This window comes from Peromyscus maniculatus, chromosome 7, assembly GCF_049852395.1.
Source record: "Peromyscus maniculatus bairdii isolate BWxNUB_F1_BW_parent chromosome 7, HU_Pman_BW_mat_3.1, whole genome shotgun sequence".
NCBI lineage: Eukaryota > Metazoa > Chordata > Mammalia > Rodentia > Cricetidae > Peromyscus > Peromyscus maniculatus.
Genome location: NC_134858.1, coordinates 121,370,119 through 121,391,979, shown reverse-complemented (window position 1 = coordinate 121,391,979; position 21,861 = coordinate 121,370,119). Strand labels below are relative to the sequence as shown.

Here is a 21,861-nt window from a genome sequence, read left to right as displayed (position 1 = left end):
AGGACATTGACTAAGAGAGATGGGATACGAGAATGCTAGAATAGGATACAAAACCTAGAGTGGATAGCTAAAAGCTGTAGCCTGTGGTCCTGGGCAGCTCTGGGAAGTTCTGAATGTCAACAGGTTCTAGAAATGGGCCACACCATTGGATCAAGGCTGGACCAATGATCCTAACACTCCTTCCCTGCCACACTAAAGGTTATGAAATTTCCCCAGAGGCAACTGGTGTTGGATGTCTACCTAACACACTGAGCACATCACCTCCCCTCAAGGGCAGTTGTTCATGCAAGGTGCCAATTGATGCCCAAGATCACCTCCAGAGAGTCCACAATCAGAGTTTACCAACTGATCCTCTGAATACGTGACAACACAACATAACATTGCCTGATTCTATGGGTGCCCCTGCTTCTACCCTCTCCCATGCACTCGCAGTCCCTGAGTCAATTTGTGAGGCCATCACTAACCCACAAAGGAAGTACTTTAGGCCACTTGGGGCTACAATCATTGCACCAGTCTGCTTTCCTCAGCTGCCACCAAGCACATGATCTCAAACCCAGCAAAGGCCTCACTTTACTCAGTGAGAAAGGAAGTTCAGATGGCAACTTCTCAATCACTGTGGATTTGTTCTTGCTCTCCAGCTACTAGCGTCAATGTTTTCCCCTACTCAAAGGAAGAGGGGTTTAATACACTCCACCTCATTTCTTCCACTAAGCCCTCTCACAGCCCACTGTCAGGCAACCCCTTGAACTTCTGCACCACTCTTCTAAGGGAACAAAAAGGATAATTAACATTTCTAGAGGACAATTTGATACATTATTTTCTTTTAAACTCACACTATACAACCCAATAATTTCACTGAATTCTTCCTGAGGAGGAAAGAAATACAAGATGCTCATAAAAACAATACCAACAACGTTGGAGAGGTAACTCAGAGGTAAAGAGCATGTACTGCTCTTGCAGAGGACCAGAGTTTCATTCCCAGCACCTACATCTGACAGTTTACAACTGCCTGTAACTCCTGTGCCAAGGGGATCTCTTGCCCTCTTTGGACTCCTCACGCTCCTGCACACACATGTGTGAAGGAGACCCTACCCCCACCCTGCACAGCAGAGACTCCCTCCTGGACCCCCAGATTAGGCACAAACCACACCAACACCTGTTTTAACAGAGAGGTCCTTTATTAAGCAGGGAAGAAAAGTTAAAGTGGCTGCTTTCTGACTCAGGCAGAAAAACAGCAGCAAATGACGTTGAAGATGTAATTTTTAAGAAGAGAGAAAGGGGAGCTCTGTGTTAGAATGAGCGAGGATGTGGTGGTATATTTTGATTGGGCACGTTAACTAGGTGAATCAAAGGAGGATTTTGATTGCTGGACTTCCATTCTTCGATAGCTGGACCTTGGTAGTCAGCCTCAGGAGGAGGAAGTGGCCAAATAAGGAATAGACCTTGGTGGCTAGCTTTAGGAATGTAATCTAATGGTTTTTAGTAAGGCAGAGGGAGTGGGGGAGAAGGGCAAGGCCTGCCAGAGCCATGCTTGCCATGCTCGAGCTGGCTAGAGTCCTTCAATGTCCATGTGTATACATGCATTCACGCGCGCGCGCGCGCGCGCGCGCGCACACACACACACACACACACAATTTAAAATAAAATAAACTTTTAAAAAATTACAGAGACGGCTGGGCAGTAGTGGCACACACCTTTAATCTCAGCACTCTGGAGGCAGAGGCAAGCAGATCTCTGTGAGTTGGAAGCCAGCCTGCTCTACAGAGCAAGTTCCAGGACAACCACACCATGGCTACACAGAGAAACCATGTCTTGAAAACAGTAACAACAAAACAAAACAAAAAACAAAAAACAAACAAACAAAAACATCCCCCAAACCTATAGAGACAGGAGATTCATGGATGCAAATCTGGGGTGGGGAGCACTAACAACAAGCATGGGTCTCCCCCTAAGTTTCTTCTTAGAACAAAGAGTCCTGCTGCTTGGACCCCAATTGGACCAGCTTCTATGCACATGCGTGTGGAGGTTCAAGGCTGATACTGGAATCATCCTCCCTCTCTTTTCCACCTTATTCACTGAGATAAAGTCTCTCATCAAACACAGAGGTTACCAATATGGTTAGACCTGCTCTGAGGATCTCATTTCCACTTTCCAGAGCTGAAATTAAAGGCAGACCACCACTCCCACCCAGAATTTATGTGAGTTCCAGGGAGCTAAACTCCAATCCTTGCACTTGCCTATGGGACAAGTACTTTAACCACTGAGCCATTTCCACAGACCCCAATAATGAAACTTTAAGGTCAGGTTTTTATATAACCTAGAGTAGAATACAGGGCAAATCTTAAAGCTTTTTTTCTTGGGAAAATATTGCTTACTAAGACTGCCTAGTTTAAAACCAGTAGAGCATATACCATGCACAGACATAATGCCATTCCATCTTTCAGGAAGAGTCAGAAGCAACCCTGTCCAGGAAGGAAACGGGAACAGAGATGGGTTCCCAGGCAGAAAGGGGACAAGGGTCTGAAGGCAGTAGAGGACCTGGTTTCAGATTTTAACAGGGTATATCCAAGTACTTATTGGTCAGAGCTTTTAGAAAGACTGACGGATAGACAGGGGACTCTTCCTAACAATGAAAATGTCTGACACTGGCCCTGGCCACCCCATGAGTCATTGTTGTGTGGGAAGGTCAGACATTCTACTCTAGTGAAGTCTGAATTTCTGGTTACTTGCATAAAATTAGGATCTGGCTATCCCTGAAAGAAAAAGTGACTCAATGAGTCTCCCAGGAAATCTCAGAAACCAGATGGAAATGGTTTTTCCAACAAGCAACTGGAAAAAATTACTTCATTCACAGGTCTCCAACCCTAGAGTCTTTTGAAGGGTAGAAGAGTATGTTCCCTCAAATAGGTCCCTCTGATATAGGATTACTGTGAGCTAAAGGCATTTGAAAACACACAAGTAGGAGCTGAGGATGTAGCTTGTTGGGGTACAGTGTTTGTCCAGCTTGGCATCCCAGCACTAGAACACACATGAACACACACACACACACACACACACACACACACACACACACACACACGTACATGTGTGCACAGTTGAAAAGGATAACAACAACAACAACAAAAAACCTGTCAAAGGGCACAGTGGGTAGCGGCACTTGAAATCTAATAATGTAAGCATGATGACCTGAGCTCCAGCCCCAGAATCCACATAAAGACGGAAGAAGAGAACTGACCACACAATGGTATCTTCTGACCTCCACACATACCTACCATGAGCATCCACACACAAGGGGGAGGGGAATGGGAGGAGGGAGAGAGAGAGAATTACTACATGAAGTGTGTGAGTTAATAATTCATAAATTAAAAAGGAATGAAAGAGCCAGGTGATAGAGGCACATGCCTTTAATCCCAGCTCTCGGGAGGCAGAGGCAGGAGAATCTCTGTGAGGGCAAGGCCAGCCTGGTCTACAGAGTGAGCTTCCAGACAGCTAAGGCTACACAGAGAAACCTGTAGCAGGAATCTTAAAAGGTCTTATTAATACAAACAAACCTGGTGCCAGTTATTGGGTGAATGCTGGAAAATCAGAGAAGCAGAACAAGCCACAGCCACCTCACCTCGCCAGTTCCTCAGCGGATCCTCTTTCCTCAGACTGGAAACCTCTGAGTCCTCATCCAAATGAATCTCAGCTGAACTCCTGCTCAAAAGCCTCAAAACTTAACCAGCACTAGTTCCCGGTCCTCACGCCTTATATATCTTTCTGCTGCCTGCCATCACTTCCTGGGATTAAAGACGTGAGTCACCATACCTGGCTGTTTCCAATGTGGCTTTGAACTCACAGAGATCCAGACAGATCCCTGCCTCTGGAATGCTAGGATTAAAGGTGTAAGTGCCACTATTTTCTGGCCTCTCTATCTAGTGGCTGTTCTGTTCTCTGACCCCAGAGAAGTTTATTAGGGTGCACAATATTTTGGGGAACACAATATCACCACAGAAATCCTATTTCAAAAGTCCCCAAAATATAATAATCATAATAATAATAAAAAGGAATGAAAGACTGTGTTTGCCAGTGCCAGCTATGGAGGAAAAGCAGAACATTTGGCAAATTGTAACAAACAGAACTGACGGAGCTATTGGGTTCATTATTACTTATTCTCACTGTGGAAAGACAGATGAATCTGTCTGTTTCTGGCATGGTGTGCTCATAATGCCTACAAAGATGGTGCGTGCTTTCCTAAAGACATTTCAAAGAAGGGTGTTAACACATGAACTATTTTCACTTAGGGCCAGAATGTCTGTCACTCAATTTAACTGTGTTAATACTCCTCTCTCATCCTTAAATGTACTTCATAAAGCCACCTTTTAATTTCATTTACAAAGGAAATTATATTTTTACATTTATTTATGTGGGTTGTGTGGCATATGTGCCACATATGTGGAATCCAGGAGACAATTTGCAGAGGACAGTTTTCTCCTCCTATGGGTCCTAGGGATCAAACTTGAGTCTTTGGGCTTGACGGCAAGCACTTTTACCCAGTGAGCTATCTAGAAACTCTTTAAGAGAAATAAGTAAGCCAGTTTATATACTTTTACTTATTTTTTTAAACTTTACTCAGATGTTAAGCTTTGCTTAATCTCTAAACTGTGTTGTAATTAGACACTGAACAATTTAACTCAGAAAGCCTCGGGGTCAGACATACAGCCACTGTAAAAATACCTGAGTGCGATTCTCTCTCAAGAAGCTAGCATCCATGTTTTGGGAGTGTGTACTCTCCATTAAATACATGTCTCTTTGTCTAGAGCAGTGGTTCTCAACCTCCCTGTGTGTTGTGGTGACCCCCAGCCACAAAATTATTTTTGTTGCTATTTCATAACTGTAATTTTGCTACTGCTATGGATCATGCTGTGACTATCTTACATGCAGGATGTCTGATATGCAACCCCTGCGCAAGGGTCATTCGACCTCAAAGGGGTTGCAACTCACAGGTTGAGAATCACTGATCTAAAGATTTATTATTTTAATTGTGTGTGAGATATGGATGTGTGAGTGTATGTGTGGCCTTGGGTCAGAAAAGGTGGGATCCACTGAAGCTGGAGTTACAGGAAGTTGTAAGCCACTTAATGTGCATGCTAGGAACCAAACCTGGGTCCTCTGTAAAAGCAAGAAACACTCAAAACTGCTGTGCCATCTCCCCAGCCTAATGTCTCTCTGTCTAAAAATTTAATAAGCTGCTCACTTTGCTTCACTCTGACTTGTGCTTTCTGTTCAAAGATACCTTATCTAATATATATAGTATTGATCGCTAGCATTGAACCACATGTAAACACTATATGAATTCATTTACATTATGGTTTAGAACAAGCAAAACTACTAAATGGGAGCCAGTAAGGTGGCTCATCGAGGTAAAGTGCTTGCTTCCCAAGCCTGATGTGATGGCTGTTCTTGATTGTCATCTTGACTATATCTGGAATTAACTAAAACCCAAATGGCTGGGGATTTTTTCTTTCTTTCTTTCTTTCTTTCTTTCTTCCTTTCTTCCTTTCTTTCTTTCTTTCTTTCTTTCTTTCTTTCTTTCTTTCTTTCTTTTTTTTTTTTTTTCAAGACAGGGTTTCTCTGTGTAACAGTCCTGGCTGTCCTGTAACTTGCTTTGTAGAACAGGCTGGCCTCAAACTCACTGAGATCCACCTGCCTCTGCCTCCCGAGTACTGGGATTAAAGGCATGCATCACCACCACCACCACCACCACCACCACCACCACCACCACCACCCGGCCACCACTTGGCCACTGCCTGGCTGAGGGATTTTTTTTTTCTTAATTAAATCATTTGAAGTGGAAAGAGCCACTTCTAATCCAGATCTTTGAGGTGGGAAGATACACCTTTAATCCAGATCTTCTGGGGTGGGAATATACACCTTTAATCTGGCCCACACCTTCTACTGGCAGCCTATAGAAAAGACGGGAAAAGGAAGCATGCTCACTTTGCCTGCTTGCTCTCACTAGCAAGTGCATTCCTTCACTGGCATTAGAGCCTACTGATTTGAGAGTTCTAGTATGTACTTAAGACCAGCTAAGACATCTAGCCTCATGGACTGAACAACTACTGGATTCTGGGACCTTCTGTTGGTAGACAGCCATTGTTGGACTAGCTGAACAACAGCTGATAAGCCACTCTAATAAATCCCCTTTCTAGATAGATAGATGATGATTGACAGATAGATGGATAGATAGATAGATAGATAGATAGATAGATAGATAGATAGATAGATAGATAGATAGATAGATGATTGACAGATAGATGACAGATAGATGGATAGATAGATAGATAGATAGATAGATAGATAGATAGATAGATGATAGATAGATAGACTGACTCATTTTATCAATTCTGTTTCTCTAGAGAACCCTAACTAATATACACCTGACAGCCTGAATTTGATCCCCATAGCCTATATGATAGAAGGAGAGAAATGAATTCTGAAAGTTGTTCTTTGACTTCCAAGTGCATGCTGCAGTCTGTGTGCTTCCAAACACATAAATAAGTAAATAATAATAAAACTATTAAATGGGAGCTGGAGAGATGACTCAATGGTTAAGAGCATGTACTGTTCTTCCAGAGGACCTGAGGTTAGTTCCCAGCACCCACATCAAGTGACTCACAAATGCGGTAACACCAGGTCCAAGGGATCCAATTCTTCTGGCCTCTGGTCTCCTTGAGGACCTGCAGTCATGTGCATATACCCATATGCACACACATACCCATACATATAATTAAAAGTAATTTTTAAAAAATCTTAACTCTTAAATTATGTTAAAATAAGAAATCAGAAGAGTGATTGCCTGTGAATGGGCACTTGGAAGAGGCAAGAGGTAACTTCCTGAGGAACAGAATTATTTTCTGTCTTGTTGGGAGTATGCAAGTGTCAAAATATACACATGTGCTGCACGGGAACAAGGCACTTAAAAACCACAGTCACAAATTCCTAGACTCTCCTCCCATGGAGGATGGGTGTGTGGGAGGCTGTGACTGCTGAGAGTGGACAGAGCTTATCAGAAGTGAGCTGACACAAAGGAACCTCCAGAGCTGGGCTAGAAAAGTGAGGGAACTGAAGGCATATGCTTGCCCTCGAGCATTCAATGCATGCAAAGACCTCCCAAAGTACCATCTCCATTCCTCCTACCCCCACCTTTATTTCTTTGCTCTGTGGCTATGAACTTGAGCAAAGCTGTCTTTTACACACAGCACACACCCACCTCCAGGCATAGGTCAGACAGAGAACTGCTGTTATGGGCCACAAGCAGAAGAGGGGTTGCTGCCAGATCCAGCCTATTCAATTTCCCACACTGACCTCGGGTTGGCCAACAAGGGGCCTCTGTTAAACCCTTGCCACCTGAGAGCACAGCCCCAGCTCTGTCAGGCCAAGCCATAGACAACAGGCCTGTAGAAGCTGCCTGGAACAACACCTCCCAGCCTGTGCCCCAACCTGGCTACCTGCCACCTTCCCGCCCTGCAGGCCTCTAGGGAGTCTTAAGCCTAGGCAAAACTAGCTACAGAGGTCATAGCATAGACAAGCAGACTGTTAGCCTGCAGCAGCTAGTGAGCCAATTTCCAAATCATCCTCTTTTCTGGACAGGAAGTGCTAGCTTTGACATACTTGACACTGTGGAATGAGCAGTCCTAGGTGCTCTGCCTTCACTCATTAAACAGAAGAGCGCATTGAAAGAACCATCAAGTTATCTCAGCCGTAATCACCACCGTCTCCAGCCTGCTCTGTGCAGGCAGCAGCTTCAGACCCCTACACCTTTTCCCAGGGAAGCAGCTGAACTCCTCCCTTCCTTGGCTCAGGTGGGCAGCAGTCCCGGAATCTTTAAGAATCTGTGTCTCTGAACATATTAGCTGGCACCATCTTTCAGATGAGATAAGGTAACGAATGGTTTGGTACTTCTGACAATACAGTAATGTATCTTAAACAGCAAGGGACCCATCCCCCTATCTGCCATATTCTGTCCTGAATGCTTCCAAAAAAGTGAGAAAAGCAAGGCATGAACTCACATTTTCAAATAGCCATACTTTAAAGAGTAAAACCAAGTGAAATTATTTTGAATAACATTTTACTTAGCCCGTCGTGTCCAAAAGTCTCCTTTTAACATAGAATATATACATATATACATATATATGACAGCAGGTTATGTAGCCTAAATTGACCTTGAACTCTGGTATCTTCCTACTTCTATTTCCAAAGTGCTGGGATCACAAGTATGAGCCACCACACCCAGCTCATATAGAAATACTAATAACCTTCCTTTCTTCCCACCAAATCTTCAAAATCCACCAAAACTTTAACATTTCATGCTTAAAGCACATCCTGCCTCAGACACTCCACCTTGTGATGTGCTTACCAGCTACACGTCCTCAGTCTCCCATGCTAGACAGTTCAGACCTACACTAGCCAACTAACTTAGTTTTTACTACAACCAGATGCTCACTTTACTTATGGGAAACGGAGGCGCAGAGCAGACAGATGTAAGGCCCACATGCTTGTGAGACTCTGTATTCCCACAAACAGCTCCAAGCCTGACTTGCTGCAATAGGAATGTCTCCTCAGAGAGGACCACATGTGCCGGCCAACACGTAGCTCTGCTTCATTCCAACCTTCGTAGGATTTGGTGAGCTTGTCTCTGGGGCTCTTTGGTGCTCTCTAAGGGATCAGGCAAAAGCTATCCTACCCCCACCCTGTGTGAGTGCCTAAGTTGCCTATAACTTCCTTGACTTCTTCCTTCTCTGTCCAGTTACCCCACATCCTGAGTCATTCTTTTCCCTACCCAGAGCAGTCTTTAGAAATGACTTTCTGTTACACATCTATTTCTGGACAGCCAACCCATACACATAGCCTCAGGAACCTGGCCTGGACTGTTGGGAGGCTTTGGAGATGATGGGAAGAGAGAATCTTAGGGTAGCATGGGGGAGGCTTCAACTGCTCTTCACTTCACCCTATCTCTACCTCCCAGTTTCACTGTAGGACTCTTGGCTAGTCCTCTAAATCTTTCAGGAACACGATACCTCACTATAAGACGTCAACCATCCAAAGGATACCCCCAAGGAACTAGAGAAGTTAGAAAGGTGGCTCCTGGTACTTCAGGGAAGTCTCACTCAGCCAGTGACCTGAATCTGGTCCAGAGCAGGCCAAAATAGACACAGCACAAACCTCACAGGGAATCCCACCCCCTGTGTGATTTCATGGGTATAAGCAAATTTGTCAGGGCACTGTGCACACATGTGTTTCACACCTTCCCTACCAGGCTGCTCCACTGTTACCAGCTTCTCTGCAAGCAGAAGGGGGAAAACTCTGAAGCGCACCAACACACAAATTTGCTCCTCTTTTCTATGTAAAATATATATATACACAGTGTCTAAAATTTCTGCCCAAGTTAACCAACATGTGTACACACACACACACACACACACACACACACACACACACACACACACACGAAGATTTTGCCTGAACCACTGTCATTCTCAGAGATGGAAATGTCCTCCTAGTCAACAGCAGGAATGTGAAGCTCACAGCCTAGGAAAAGAAACCCGATTAAAAAGCCATGTCATCCAGTCCCCAGAAGATGAACAACTTAAGAGCAAAAACTGAAGCAAAATGCTCAAGCTCACACAGTCCAAAATCAGCACACGTAGGTCCTGCTCCCCAAGCAGTTGGTTAATACCAGGGAGAGCTCTGTCAGCAAACTTCCTGGGGTCAGCCACAGCTGCCCCTGAGTTCCAGCTCTTTCTAAAATCACCATTGTACTGAGTCACCAGGAAGCTAACTGTGGTGGAAGGAGAGCAGGATACACTTCAGCAGATTCAAAAACCTCAGGGTGTGGCCTGACCATCTTGAGAGCCAGCGTGGTCCCACCCTGCTGAAAGCCTGGAGGCTGAAGAGAATATGGAAGCTGCAGTTAAGGTCAGAAGGCAACAGAAGCAAATCTACTGCTGACATTGTTTAAAACGCCACCACCTGTTGTCCAGCACAGGGCTGCTGTAATACAATCACCCCTGACTCAGGGTCTGCGGGATGGGGGTGGGGAACTTGTCCACTAGGTCCTCCAAGGACCTTGGTCATTATACCTACCAAAATTTAAAAGACAAGCAGCATCATGGCAGGCTTCCAGAACTTTTTATGTGCAACAGGCTCCTGATATATTTTCTACAAACCTCCAATAACCAAAAGTAACTGTTCTCCCTCTCCTGAGACACAGAGATAAGTCACATAGAACAGGAAAGATGAGGAAGGAAATTGACCAAGTCTACACTCACAGCTTATAAAACTTAAAAAGAACCCAGCTGTAGATCTTAAAGTCATCTACTTGAAATGGTTAAGCAGAAAGTCTCCTACAACATGATTCTCAGATCCCATGTCCAACTGGTTTCCCCATGAGGGATAAAATGAAAAAACAAACTCTGGAGTAGATATAAATAATCTCTGGCCAATAGTCCCTGCTTTGGAAATTTTGGTGATCTATTTCATCTAAAGATAAAGCTTTCTGTTCAGCTTGCCAGATATACTCAGCATAGTTTCATCTAAGTTTGGTTCATGTCTCTCTGGGCACTGCCTGGGGACAAGTATACAAAATGCTGCCAAGGAAATCGTGGGCTAGAACACTCTAGTGCGGGAAGTCACATAAGCACTCCCAGTGGTGTGGCCTGCTCATCATGACCCACATGCTTGAGTGAGAGTCTGGCCATTGGATAGTCATGTTCCCTGCACTGGGGACCCTATCACAGCACTGTAGGGAAGCACTCCTAGGGGAACAGGATCCTGGGCAGAAGAGGACATGGATGCTGGGCAGGGATGAAAGACAAGGATCCAGCTGCTGTAGACAGTGTGGTTGCCAGAGAAGAACGAGGCTACAGTAAGCTCCTTCAGGGACCGCCTGTACTTTCAGAAACGCTAGATGGAGGTCAAGTTCTGAAGCTCAGTATGGAAGCCCACCAGAGTTGCTTTGTCAGCAGGTTAGACAGACCACTGAACTCCCTGTGTGCCTCACTTTCCCCATCTGTAAAAGGAGAGGTAGTAGGGTTCTAGAGAGGTTTAAACAGTAATACATGTGGGAAGCAATAAAAAGTAACTTCCTGACAAATTTTACCCAACTATTAAGTGTGCTAACTCTGGTAAAAAAGCCTAGTCCTTCCCCCTCCCCATGCTAAAGAACATCCCTCCATTTCTTCAGCTCAAATCCACTGAGCCTACTTGATGTGAGGCACTGGGACAGAGAAGGAAAGATCAGACAGTGTAAGGCCTCAGGCCATTCATCATCTTGTGTCAGATGATTAGGCCGAGGCCCAGCACTGTCTAGAGTGCTATGGGCATCCAGGGACATGACAGTAAAAACCAAGGACAGAAAGCACCACAAACTGGTGGCCCCAGCTGTTCCTAAACCAAGGAATATTCTTAAAATAGACCCTGAATCCTTTCTAAGGCAGTTAATTTTTTATAATTATCTAATTAATGTGCAGACGCACATACAAACACACATGCACACATATTGCTCCTGTCACAGCATGCATATGGAGGTCCAAGGACAATTTACCGGAGTCAGTTCTCCATTTCCACTATGTAGGTCCCAGGGATTAAACTCAGGTCTCTAGGCATGGCAGCAAGCATCTGTATCTGCTAAGCCGTCCCCCTGGCCCCCAATGCACTTGTAATTGTGTTTTGTTTAATTTTTTTTTTTTTTGAGACAAGGTCTCATGATGTAGCCCAGGCTGGCCTTGAATTTTGAGTAATCCTCCTACAGAGTACTAGAATTATAGGTGTTTAATATCCCCCACTTCCTCTTTTAAATTATGTGTTTTCCAGCCAGGTGTAGTGGCTCATTCCTTTAATCCAGTGGTTCTTAACCTGTGGGTTGCAACCCCCACGGGGTCACATATCATATATTTACATTACAATTCATAACAGTAGTAGAATTACAGTTATGAAATAGCAACAAAATAATTTCATGGTTGGAAGTCACCACAACATGAGGAACTGTATTAAAGGGCCACAGTATTAGGAAGTTTGAGAATCATTGCTTTAATCCCAGCACTGTGGAGGCAGGAGTGGGTGGATCTCTGTGAATTTGAGGCCAACCTAGTCTATATAGTGAGTTCCAGGACAGCCAGACCTATAGAATGAGACCCTGTCACAAAAAAAGAACAAAAATAATTATGCTTTCCAGAATATACACAGCAAAAATGGCTACTACTTGTCACTGAAAATGGAACTAAAAACAAAGCTTTCACTAATTCTGTAGCTATTTGGAAAGGAGATGGGTCTAGGCAACCAGATCCAGCTCTCTCCTGGTGGCTGCCACTGTCCATAGTGACAGATGATGTTGCTCAGACCCTGTTGACTGACAAACTAAAATCCAGATGTTGATCATACACAGTGCCACACCTTAAGCCTCTGGACTTGACAAGACACTCAGAGGCTATGCTGGCTCAGCAAAGACAAGGACTTGCCCAGCATCAACCCTTGGGCTACTGGTAGCATTAAGCCCAAAACACCTGGCTTCCTGGCTTCCTGACTTCCAAGTGAGTCCTGTCTTCCACAGTTCTGCCTCCTAGGTAGCAGCAAGTAGGCAGCAGACAGAAAGGAACAAATTTTCTAGGAGCTCTGGAAAGAATGGTCATGTTCAAAGATCAGCTTCTTGCTCTGAAAAGTGGGACGTGGCGGCAGGGGTGGGGGGTAGGGGTGTTTCCTGGTCACAAAGGAAAAGAGTAGGTACACACCCTCCCTCCCAGGGAGGAGAGGACCTCAGAGAGAAGGCATGATAGGACAGGCAACTGCTGGTGGGGGACTCAGAGCTCTATCTCCAGAAAAGCAGGACACCTAGAGGGAGATCAGCAGACAGGTGTTTGCTGGGAACAGCAGCTGGAAGACCACAAATGAGGGTGGGATTCTCAAGCAGAGTGAGCAAAGCCAAAGTACTCAAGGGCCTTAGAGGAAGCACAAATTTTACCACGGGTGCCAGACCTGGGCCCTGTGTCCTTCGCTATCAACTCAGCCAAGTGCAGAGGGCCCAGCAGGGATTGCCCCAGATGCCCAATGCAACTACAGATTGATTGAAGGGGCATGCAGCTCTGAATAAAGCCTGGAACTGCCTGGTTATGTGCCCCTGACATCTCTGAAGGGAGGTGCCATGAAAGAGCTTCTGGGCAGGCAAGGGGCTGAAGCTTGGGTGAGAAGTCACATCCTTGCAGAAGACACAGAGGATCAAAATGTTGTCTGAGTCCTGACCACTGACCACACAGAAAGCACCTCTGTCCCTTCTACTTGTAAGAGGCTGCAATAGGGCTTCCTTTGTGCCAACGTCACCAACCCCTGGCCATCCCCAGACTACTTCACTCAGCTGACCCATGGAACTTCCTCACCCCCAAACACACCATGATACGTTTTACATATTTCCCTGTCATGATGTTCTACTTCAAATCACATTTTCTGCTGTGAATTCCAGAGGACAACAATGACTGAAGGGCTCCAGAGGCCTCTGGGCTGATGCTGTGCTCTGTAGTCGTCTGGTGCTAAGGATAGGCTGTGCTTGTTCTGTGGATAGTTGCCCTGTTCTAGAAACCTGGAGGTGCTCCTCTACTGCAGATCTAGCCTATGTCATGTTCTTGCCTATTATTTCCACCCAGGCTGGAAATCAGCCCCTCACTTCATACCTGCCACAAAGTCAGATAAGATGTGCTTAAAAGGTTATAAGACAGAGAGGTTGGACTGGGTGCCTGTAATTCTAGCACTCAGGGGGTGGAGACAGGAGGATCAGCAGTCCAAGGTTATCCTCAGCTACATATAGAGCTCAAGGCTACCCTGGGCTTCATAAGACCCTGTCTCAAAACAGTAGAAGACAAGAAAAATGTCACATGGAGGACCTGACAGGACAGCTTGTGCCAGCTTCTTGTTCAATTCACCTCCTACAGAGACATTAAAATAAAAGCAGTGGGGCCTGCTGGGCCCAGGCAGGGACAAAGCCATTCCCAGGGGAAAGCACATCCTGTGTCCTGGTGCCTGTGCTACTACAGATTCTGGGTCAAACACTAAAAAGCTGAAGCCAGAGTCAGTCGCTCTGGGTCTTTATAGGTAGAGAGGTCCATTCTCTACTAATGCTGAAAGGAGACTCTACAGCTTATATTTCTTACCTTCAAGAAAGAAGGTACTTACCTTTAGTACCTCACTCAGGTACCAGGGGTGGAGGGATGGAGGGGCCGGGGATGGGGGATGGGGGGGAGGGTGGGGGGAGGGGCCGCAGAGCATGCATTCTCCTGGGTAGATGGATAGAGGACATCTAAGCCAGAACTGGGAGACCAATTAGTCCCACCCCAGAAGAAAAAGCAGTGGCTAGGGTGGTCTGTGGACAAGCCACTGAACCTTTTCACCACAGTTCCTTGTTTATGACAGAGGACAAAGGTGCCTGCGCCAGGACTAACTGTGATGATCAGCTGGCAATAGTGTATCCCAAGCACTTAACCCAATGCCTGGCCTTCAATGGACAGCATCTATTATCAGAGCCAGGATACCTAAGGTCACATGTTCTTTCCGGCACCAAAAGTGGGGCTGTGGTAGTTGCTTCACTGATGGAGCAGTGACCCTAGATGCTAGTGTGAGGCTGGTAGACAGCCACCACCTGTCATCAGTCCCTAGGAGGACACTCCACCCAAGGTCACCTACTCCCAGAGTGGCCTACACACAGTGGCTGATCCCTGGGGGAAGCGTGTGAAAGCCAGGTCAGAAAGACATTGGACTTTGCTACCTCCCTATGGGGTCAGATGTGGACCCCAAGATTATCACTTAGCAAGCACCCTCCAAAATAAAGTTTCAGAGATTCCAAGAAAGCCAGGCTGATATGGGTCTTTGTGTCCCTTTTCCTTAGTAAGGGAGGAAAGGACCAGCGTGAGGAGGAAAAGGTGGGGCCTACTAAACAAGCGCATGGCACACTCTTCACCTCCTCTCTGTGGCATGAGCAGCTTCATGAGGACAGAGCTGCACTGGGAGAACATTCTCTTCCAAGAGCAATGAGCATCGGGGAACCATCTCTGATATAATATCAACAGCTTCTTTCACCATGGGAAATAAAGTAAATCAGGCAGAGAAAAATGAATACCACATACTGTCATTCAGACATAAAAGTTTAAGGGTTGATCTCAAAGAAGCCAAGAATAGACCAGTGTTACCAGAGCGGAACAGTGAGGAGGGTAGAGAGAGGATGGGACCAAGGCTGCACAGGAGGGACAGCTTCTCAAGACTGACAAACAGGGAGATGGTAACAATAGCTGAGGACAAATGACTGAAAATTCTTTGTGTGAAACATAAAGAAACAATAAGGGTCTGAGGTATGGCAATGCCAAGCGCCTTCACATGCTCCCTGTACTCTCTGCTGAAATGGCATGCTCATTACCTCATAAATATGCAAAGTCATTTGGGTGTCAAATCAAAATGAAAAATAGGAAGAGTGGAGAGAAACATGGCCTGTCTAGGCACATAAAGGAGCCAGGTGCAGTAGCTGATATCTATAATCCCAGGGCTCAGGAATCTGAAACAGGAAGGTAATTGAGAGCTACAATCTAAACCATAGAGTGAGACCTTGTCTCAAAAAACCAAAATAAACTAAAAACAAAAACACACACACATATATACAAAGACATCCATGCTGAGCTAATAAATAACCAAAAACTAGGGCCAGAAAGATGGCTCAAAAGGTATAGGCACTTGATGCCCACAAGGCCCACATGGTAGTCTTTTTTGCTTCTAACTAGAGTGCTACTAACTGATAGAGAATACTTCAGCCCCTCTGGCAAAAGTGCTATGCCATGAAATAATATTCTACCTGGAAGTAAAAGTTAACCATTATTTAATATATAGCAAATCTTGCAAGTGCTATGAGACCTAGGGAAGAGGAAAGGCCCAGATAACTGGTTTTATAAGCAAGGGAGGTGCTGCTTAGGAAAGCACATGGTCTGTTAAAACTTGCTTACTGATTCCTTAAAGGGAGGAATTTTTCTGCCACATGATCATTCAAGAGAAATTAGAAAGACACTCCACCATCAAAGCTGCCACAGAGCAGACTCTGCCTGGAATGAGCTCCACAAACTCAAGCCTCAGCCCTTTTCCTACAAAGGTACATAGTGGTCCTGTCATCCCTTGCCTCCTTCAGGCTCTTGCCCAAATGCCAGCTGAGACTTCGCGTTATGACCCAATTCAAAACAAGTAATGTCACCCACAGAACAAGGCTTCGTCCCAGCCCTCTACCTAGTATTTATCTCCCTAGTACTTGATTATTTCCTTCTGCTTGTACTGTATTGACTGTTGACCTACTGTGTATTCCCAATGCCTAGCCCAGACACAACCCCAGACAGGTGATCAGGGGTTGGGGGCTGAATGAATAAACAGTATAGGTCATTGCTCTGATGATGAGCATAAACTAGCACCCCTGAATAAATAAAATGTTTTTGTTCCACAAGCTTTAAATAAAAAAACTAAATAAGTTTAAATTAAAAGACCCACAGCATCTCCAGCTAAATATTATTTTTCAAGACCATGCTTTGCAAACAAGATGGGGCAGTTCACAGCAGGATAGTACTGTGTAACTTTAAAAACAAACCAGGAGCTAGAGAGTTAGTCCAGCAGCTAGGAGCACTTGTTACTCTTGCAGAGGGCCATGGTTCAATTCCCAGCACCCGCATGGAGACTCAACCATTTGTAACTCCAATCTGAGCCCTCTTCTGACTTCTGCCAGCAACACACACACATGTGGTGTACAGGCATACACACAGACAAACCACCCAAATACATAAAATGATAAAATAAATAAATCTAAGAAGAAACCAGTTAACAACAACCATAACCTCTGAATGCTGAGTGTCCTGGGCACAGTTCCTAGAGCTGCTTATGATGAACAAACCCCAGCGCTACTATGGACTACATACAGGCCCATGGCCCAGCTCCTTGGACCCTCAGTGCTGGGACCTCAGGACACCTGTTCATTCAGAGAGTGGGAGAAAGCCAGCATCTTTCCCTCAAAGGGCCTTCCCTGTCCCAGCACTCCTCTAGCTGGGAAAGCTGCTACTTGGTAGGACTTGAACTATGGAGAAATCATGAGGCCAAAAATGGAAAGAGAAAAAATTAAAAAGATGAAAAAAGCCACAGACTTCTAAGCACAGGCTGTCTTTCCAAGGCACTCTCCCATGAGACAGGCAATTGTTTTCAACAGAGGAACACAGATACTTTCTTGCTGCCTCCAAACCCCATGCAGAGAAAAAAGTTGAAGCCAGCAGTCTCAAAACAGCCTGTGGTTTTTTTAGATGAAAGAAAGAAATCTGCCAAGTTTGTGTAAAAGCCTCAAGAAGCATCTTCATTCTATTTCAAAACACACCTCTGGGTATCACCTAGCTGCTGGCTAGTACCTTGGGCAAGGACTTAGTCAGGAGGCACCTGATAAAGTGGGCTCTAGTGTCTCTGCACAGCAGGGTCACCTGCTGCTGGCTGGTACCTGTGTGTGGGCTGAGTCAAGAGGCACAGTGGCTCTAGTGACCCTGCAGAGTTCCTGCTGCAGCAGGTCCAAGGAGGAGCTACAAATTTCCATTTCTGACCAGCATCAAGGAAAAGGGATGATGCTGGTCCAGGTGTAGCCGCAGAGCCACAATACTGAACAGCAGACAAGTACCAAAAGCCACGCATTCCACACATTCACACACGGTGACTGTGAGTAGAACAGCCACATATCTGGCCCTGGGGAAAACACCCCATTCAAGTCCAGTCCGAGCCTTTCGAGGCTTGAAGTGACACCTCAAACCCCTGAAACCCAAAGCCACAGCATTTCTCTTTTCTTGAGAGCAGTTGTGAACTATCCCACCCTGCTTCGCCCTGCACACATGGGTAACTCCCAAATACGAGGGCTGCTTTCTGCCCACAGTCGCTTTCAAGTCTCTAAACGAGCAGAAGCACTTGAAAGAGGAAGAAAAAAATAATAGCAGACTACTTCAAGAGGAGCCATGGCATTCTGGTGGGAACCCCATCACCCCACCCCGGGCAATTCCACAAAGTATCTCACTTACCGAAGTAATCAGCTTTGGGATGAGCGTCCATCTCTTGCTCCAGACGCTGGGTAAGGGCTTCTAATTTCAGTTCTGCAGTGGAGGGTCCAAGCTCAGGGCCTGGTGTGAGGGTCTGGCAGGGCAACCTCACCTTGGTGGGGGTGGGGCTTTCTGAGCGCACAGGTCCCAGGCTACTGTCGGTGGACCAGCTGGGAGGACCCTCTTTACAAGATAACTCAGATGAGGTGGACATCACCGGATGGACAAGGCTGGTGGGGCTGGGCTGGGGACCAGTGCCAGAGTCCATGCATCCAGGCTTAGGACCCAGCCCAGGGGCCATACCTGGCTGGGTACTGTCCTTGCCAGTTGTTGAGGATAATGGAGCAGAAACAGAGAGGTAAGACTTGGGCCCATCCTGGAGCCAAGGCTGAGCGTCCACAGTAGGTTTGAAGACCCTGCCTGAAGCCTCATATCCCAGACCTGAATCTCCTCTCAGACGAGCTCCTTGGCTAGCGCTGGTAGCGACCAGAGGTGCCGAAACAGTTGTGCTCCTGGGTTGAGCTGGGGCCCCATTCTCCAAGCCCGGAGAAGAAAAGCCGAGATTAACTCGCTGAGAGGAAGCAGTAGACCAAAGGCCCGTTGGCTTCACATTGCTATGACCACTAATGCCACCATCCTGGCCACTGATGCCACTCTCAAAAGACCTGCCAGAGCACATGGGGAGCTGTGACTGGTAAGGGTGATGGTCCCCGCAGGATCTGGGCAACGGGGAATCATTCCCTGGGCAACCAGGCCACCCACTCCTTACACTCAGATTCATGCTGGGGGACACTTCTGATTTATCACCCCACTGTGAGTTTGCCAAAGAGAAATTGTCATAATAGTCTCCATGAGTGAGGCAGGAAGGGTCTTCACAGGGAACCAGACCGTGTAAAGCAGGCCTCTGGGAACTCACAGCCCCCTCCCTGGAACCACAGTTCTGACTGCCAGGCCTTGCACCATGGGCAGATGGCCTGGTCCTCTGCTCCTGAGATGGGTATGAGGGCTGCACAGCCACAGTGGTGGTAGCTAATCCAGGTGCCACTGTTGGTGCAGCCAGAGGGGGCTTGGCGGCACCATCTGCAGCCAGCTTGCTGCTCACACCCTGCCGGCTCCCGCCGTTGACAGGGCTTCTGCCCGCCCTAGACAGGGCCTCCTCCTGTAAGAGCTGCTGTTGTTGTTGTTGTTGTTGCTGCTGCTGCTGCTGGAGGTGGATTTTGGCCATCTTGGTCGCGAACACCCTTCTAGTTTCCTCAAATTCAGGGTTGTTGCCGGCACCTTTGTCCACACGGAAGAGTCCATCCTTGGAGGCCTCATACATGTTCAGGTCCTCGATGAACTTACTGGCCTCCAGGCCCAGGTCGTCATATTTATCCATGTTGCAGATCAGTGTCCGGGGTCCTAACTCCGGTACAAGGTGTGAATAGGGTGGGGTGATCTGGGTGCCGGCCGAGGTTCAGGTCCAGCCGAAGGAAGATAAAGACTCCCACCTGCCCAGCAAGAAGGTCATGACTCCAAAACTTACAGTCCAACCAAAGTTGAGGCCTTCAGGCCAGCGGTGCTAAGTTTACTTCCAGACTTCTTTTCCCCTGGGGAGCGTCCACGTGGGGGCAGAGCAGCCTTCAGCTGTGCCCGGCCTGCTTTGGAAAGTTCTTTTTTCTAAGACATAAAACCAAAAACAGACGGAAGAAGACAGAGAATGTAAATAAAAAAAGCAAACCCACATCCACGTCGGGCAACCGAACTTGCGAACCCACTGGGCGGAGGCTGGCCAGGGGCCGGCGGCGGCCGCGTCCAGAGGAGCTCACTGCAGCCGCGGCGCGCGGCCCATTGTCCGATGGCGGCGGCCGGCGGCGGGACGCGGAAGTGAGCGCGCGGGTAGTCAATCCCCGGAGTTTGCTGGCCCGCTGCGCCCGCCCCGGGCCGCGCAGGGGCGCCGGCGGAGGCGCGGAGGGCGGGATGGCGCGGGGCGCGGGCGCCCCCTGCAGGCCTGCGGTGCGTACGCCGAGCCTTGGCGTCCCGCACTGGGCACCGAGAGGGCCCCGCAGTTCGCACCGAGCTCTCCTGTGGACGGTTTAGAGCTTGCCAGCGCCGCCGCCTGAGAGTCAGGGACGAGCCGAGCCGAGCCTCCCTACCGTCCTCTCGCGTGTGCCCCACGGCCTGGTGTATGGCAGGGCTGGGGCAGTATCCAGGGATGAGACAAGTGTGCTGGAGTCGCTGATGACTGGAGTCCGGTGTCCAGGCCTCTGGCTGCTCGAGGCCGCCGCTTCTCCAGAGGGCCGGACGCCAGGCTTGTCTCAGGAACACAACTGCAAACCTAGGGTGTTGTTGTGGCGGGTCCCGTTTGACAGAGAGGCTGAGGCAGATAAGGACAAGAGTCTCAGAGGTCCGAATAATCAGCAAAGCATAGAAAGAGGCCCAGGTCCTCTGAAAGAAAGAAAAGGGGGAGTGGTTGTAGTTGAAGTGATTCCTTGGAACACACTTGTGTTGGACGTCCTACGTGGGCCCAGAGAGGCTTGTTGTCCATGTGCGGACTCTTGAATGCCAAGCTGATCCAGGGTGCCAGGTCTGGCTTTCCTGTTCCCCCTCTCCCTCGCCCCCTCCCCGCCCCCAAGGTCCAGATACCCTACACAGCTTCCAGTTGACCCAGGATATTTTACATTTTTTTTTACATTACAGCAGCCACAGTGATCTAAAGCAAATCCCGGGTCTGTCATTCGTGAACTTCACCCCTTGGGACTTGTTTAGAAAACGTGACTTCACTTCTCCTGGCCACCCTGCCCACTTTCCCGATTTGGAGTCTTCCCTGAGCTCTGGCCAATGGACCTTCCTAGTGCCTGCCTAGCACCTGCGGATGAACTTCTGGTAGCTCTTTCCTTCCCAGCTAAAATCACCTCTCCATACAGTTACCCCCACCTCACAACCCCTTTATTTCCTGCTTGATTTTGAACGTTATATAAATCCCGGGTATGCTGCAGTCACTAACCTGCAGGCTTCCTTCCATCTACTCAGTGTCTCCAGATCACTTATACTACCTAATGAGATGTAAATGCGATGTAAATAGTTGTTGGCTTGTGTGTGTGTGTGTGTGTGTGTGTGTGTGTGTGTGTGTGTGTGTGTGTGTGTGTGTTTCAGGAATCATGACAAGGAAATGAAATCTGTGCGTGTTTGGCACAAATACACTTCTTTTCTGAGTATTTTCCACCCTTGTTGGGCAGATTCGGAACTCTAGATATGAAGGGTTAACTCCAGCTGTTTAATTATCTGTATGTCCTTTTGTTTGCCAGCTGGTCAGTTATCCACTTCATTACACCGTATCAGTATATGCTCGGGGTTTGGATGAACATGTGTGTCTTGGTGAATATCTATAGGACTGTGACAAGGAACATGTAAGGTAATAATATATAGTGCTTTATATTCTGTAAACACAAAGAATGGTTCGCTGACCTGTACTCTGAATGTCCATCCAGGATGTTTGTTGAAAATGAAGAGTCCCAGGCTCCAGCCCCAACCTACTGACCCGAAATCTGCATTTTAACAGCATTTCTGGGGTGGGAAGACTATTTGCGTGCGTGCGTGTGTACACAAAATATGAGCACTGCTATAAAGCAGTATACCAGAATTAGGTTTTAAAGATTTATTTTAGTTTTTATATTATGTGCGTGTGGGGGGAGGGGTGTAGTGGTGGTGGTGAGTACAGATGTCCTTGGAGGCCAGAGAGGGAACCAGATACCCCAGAGCTGGAGTAATAGGT

The 21,861-nt window shown here is 47.1% G+C and overlaps 1 protein-coding gene across 1 annotated transcript in view; it reads right to left on the bottom strand.

The window, feature by feature from the left end:
- Limd1 (LIM domain containing 1) overlaps positions 1-20,013 on the bottom strand; it is a 54,115-nt gene extending 34,102 nt beyond the window's left edge. Inside the window, exon 1 of the mRNA XM_006990792.4 lies at positions 18,090-20,013. Within this exon, the coding sequence (XP_006990854.3) occupies positions 18,090-19,485 (1,396 nt within the window). The 5' untranslated portion in view covers positions 19,486-20,013. The remainder of the gene's footprint in view (positions 1-18,089) is intronic.
- Between the last annotated feature and the right edge of the window lie 1,848 nt (positions 20,014-21,861).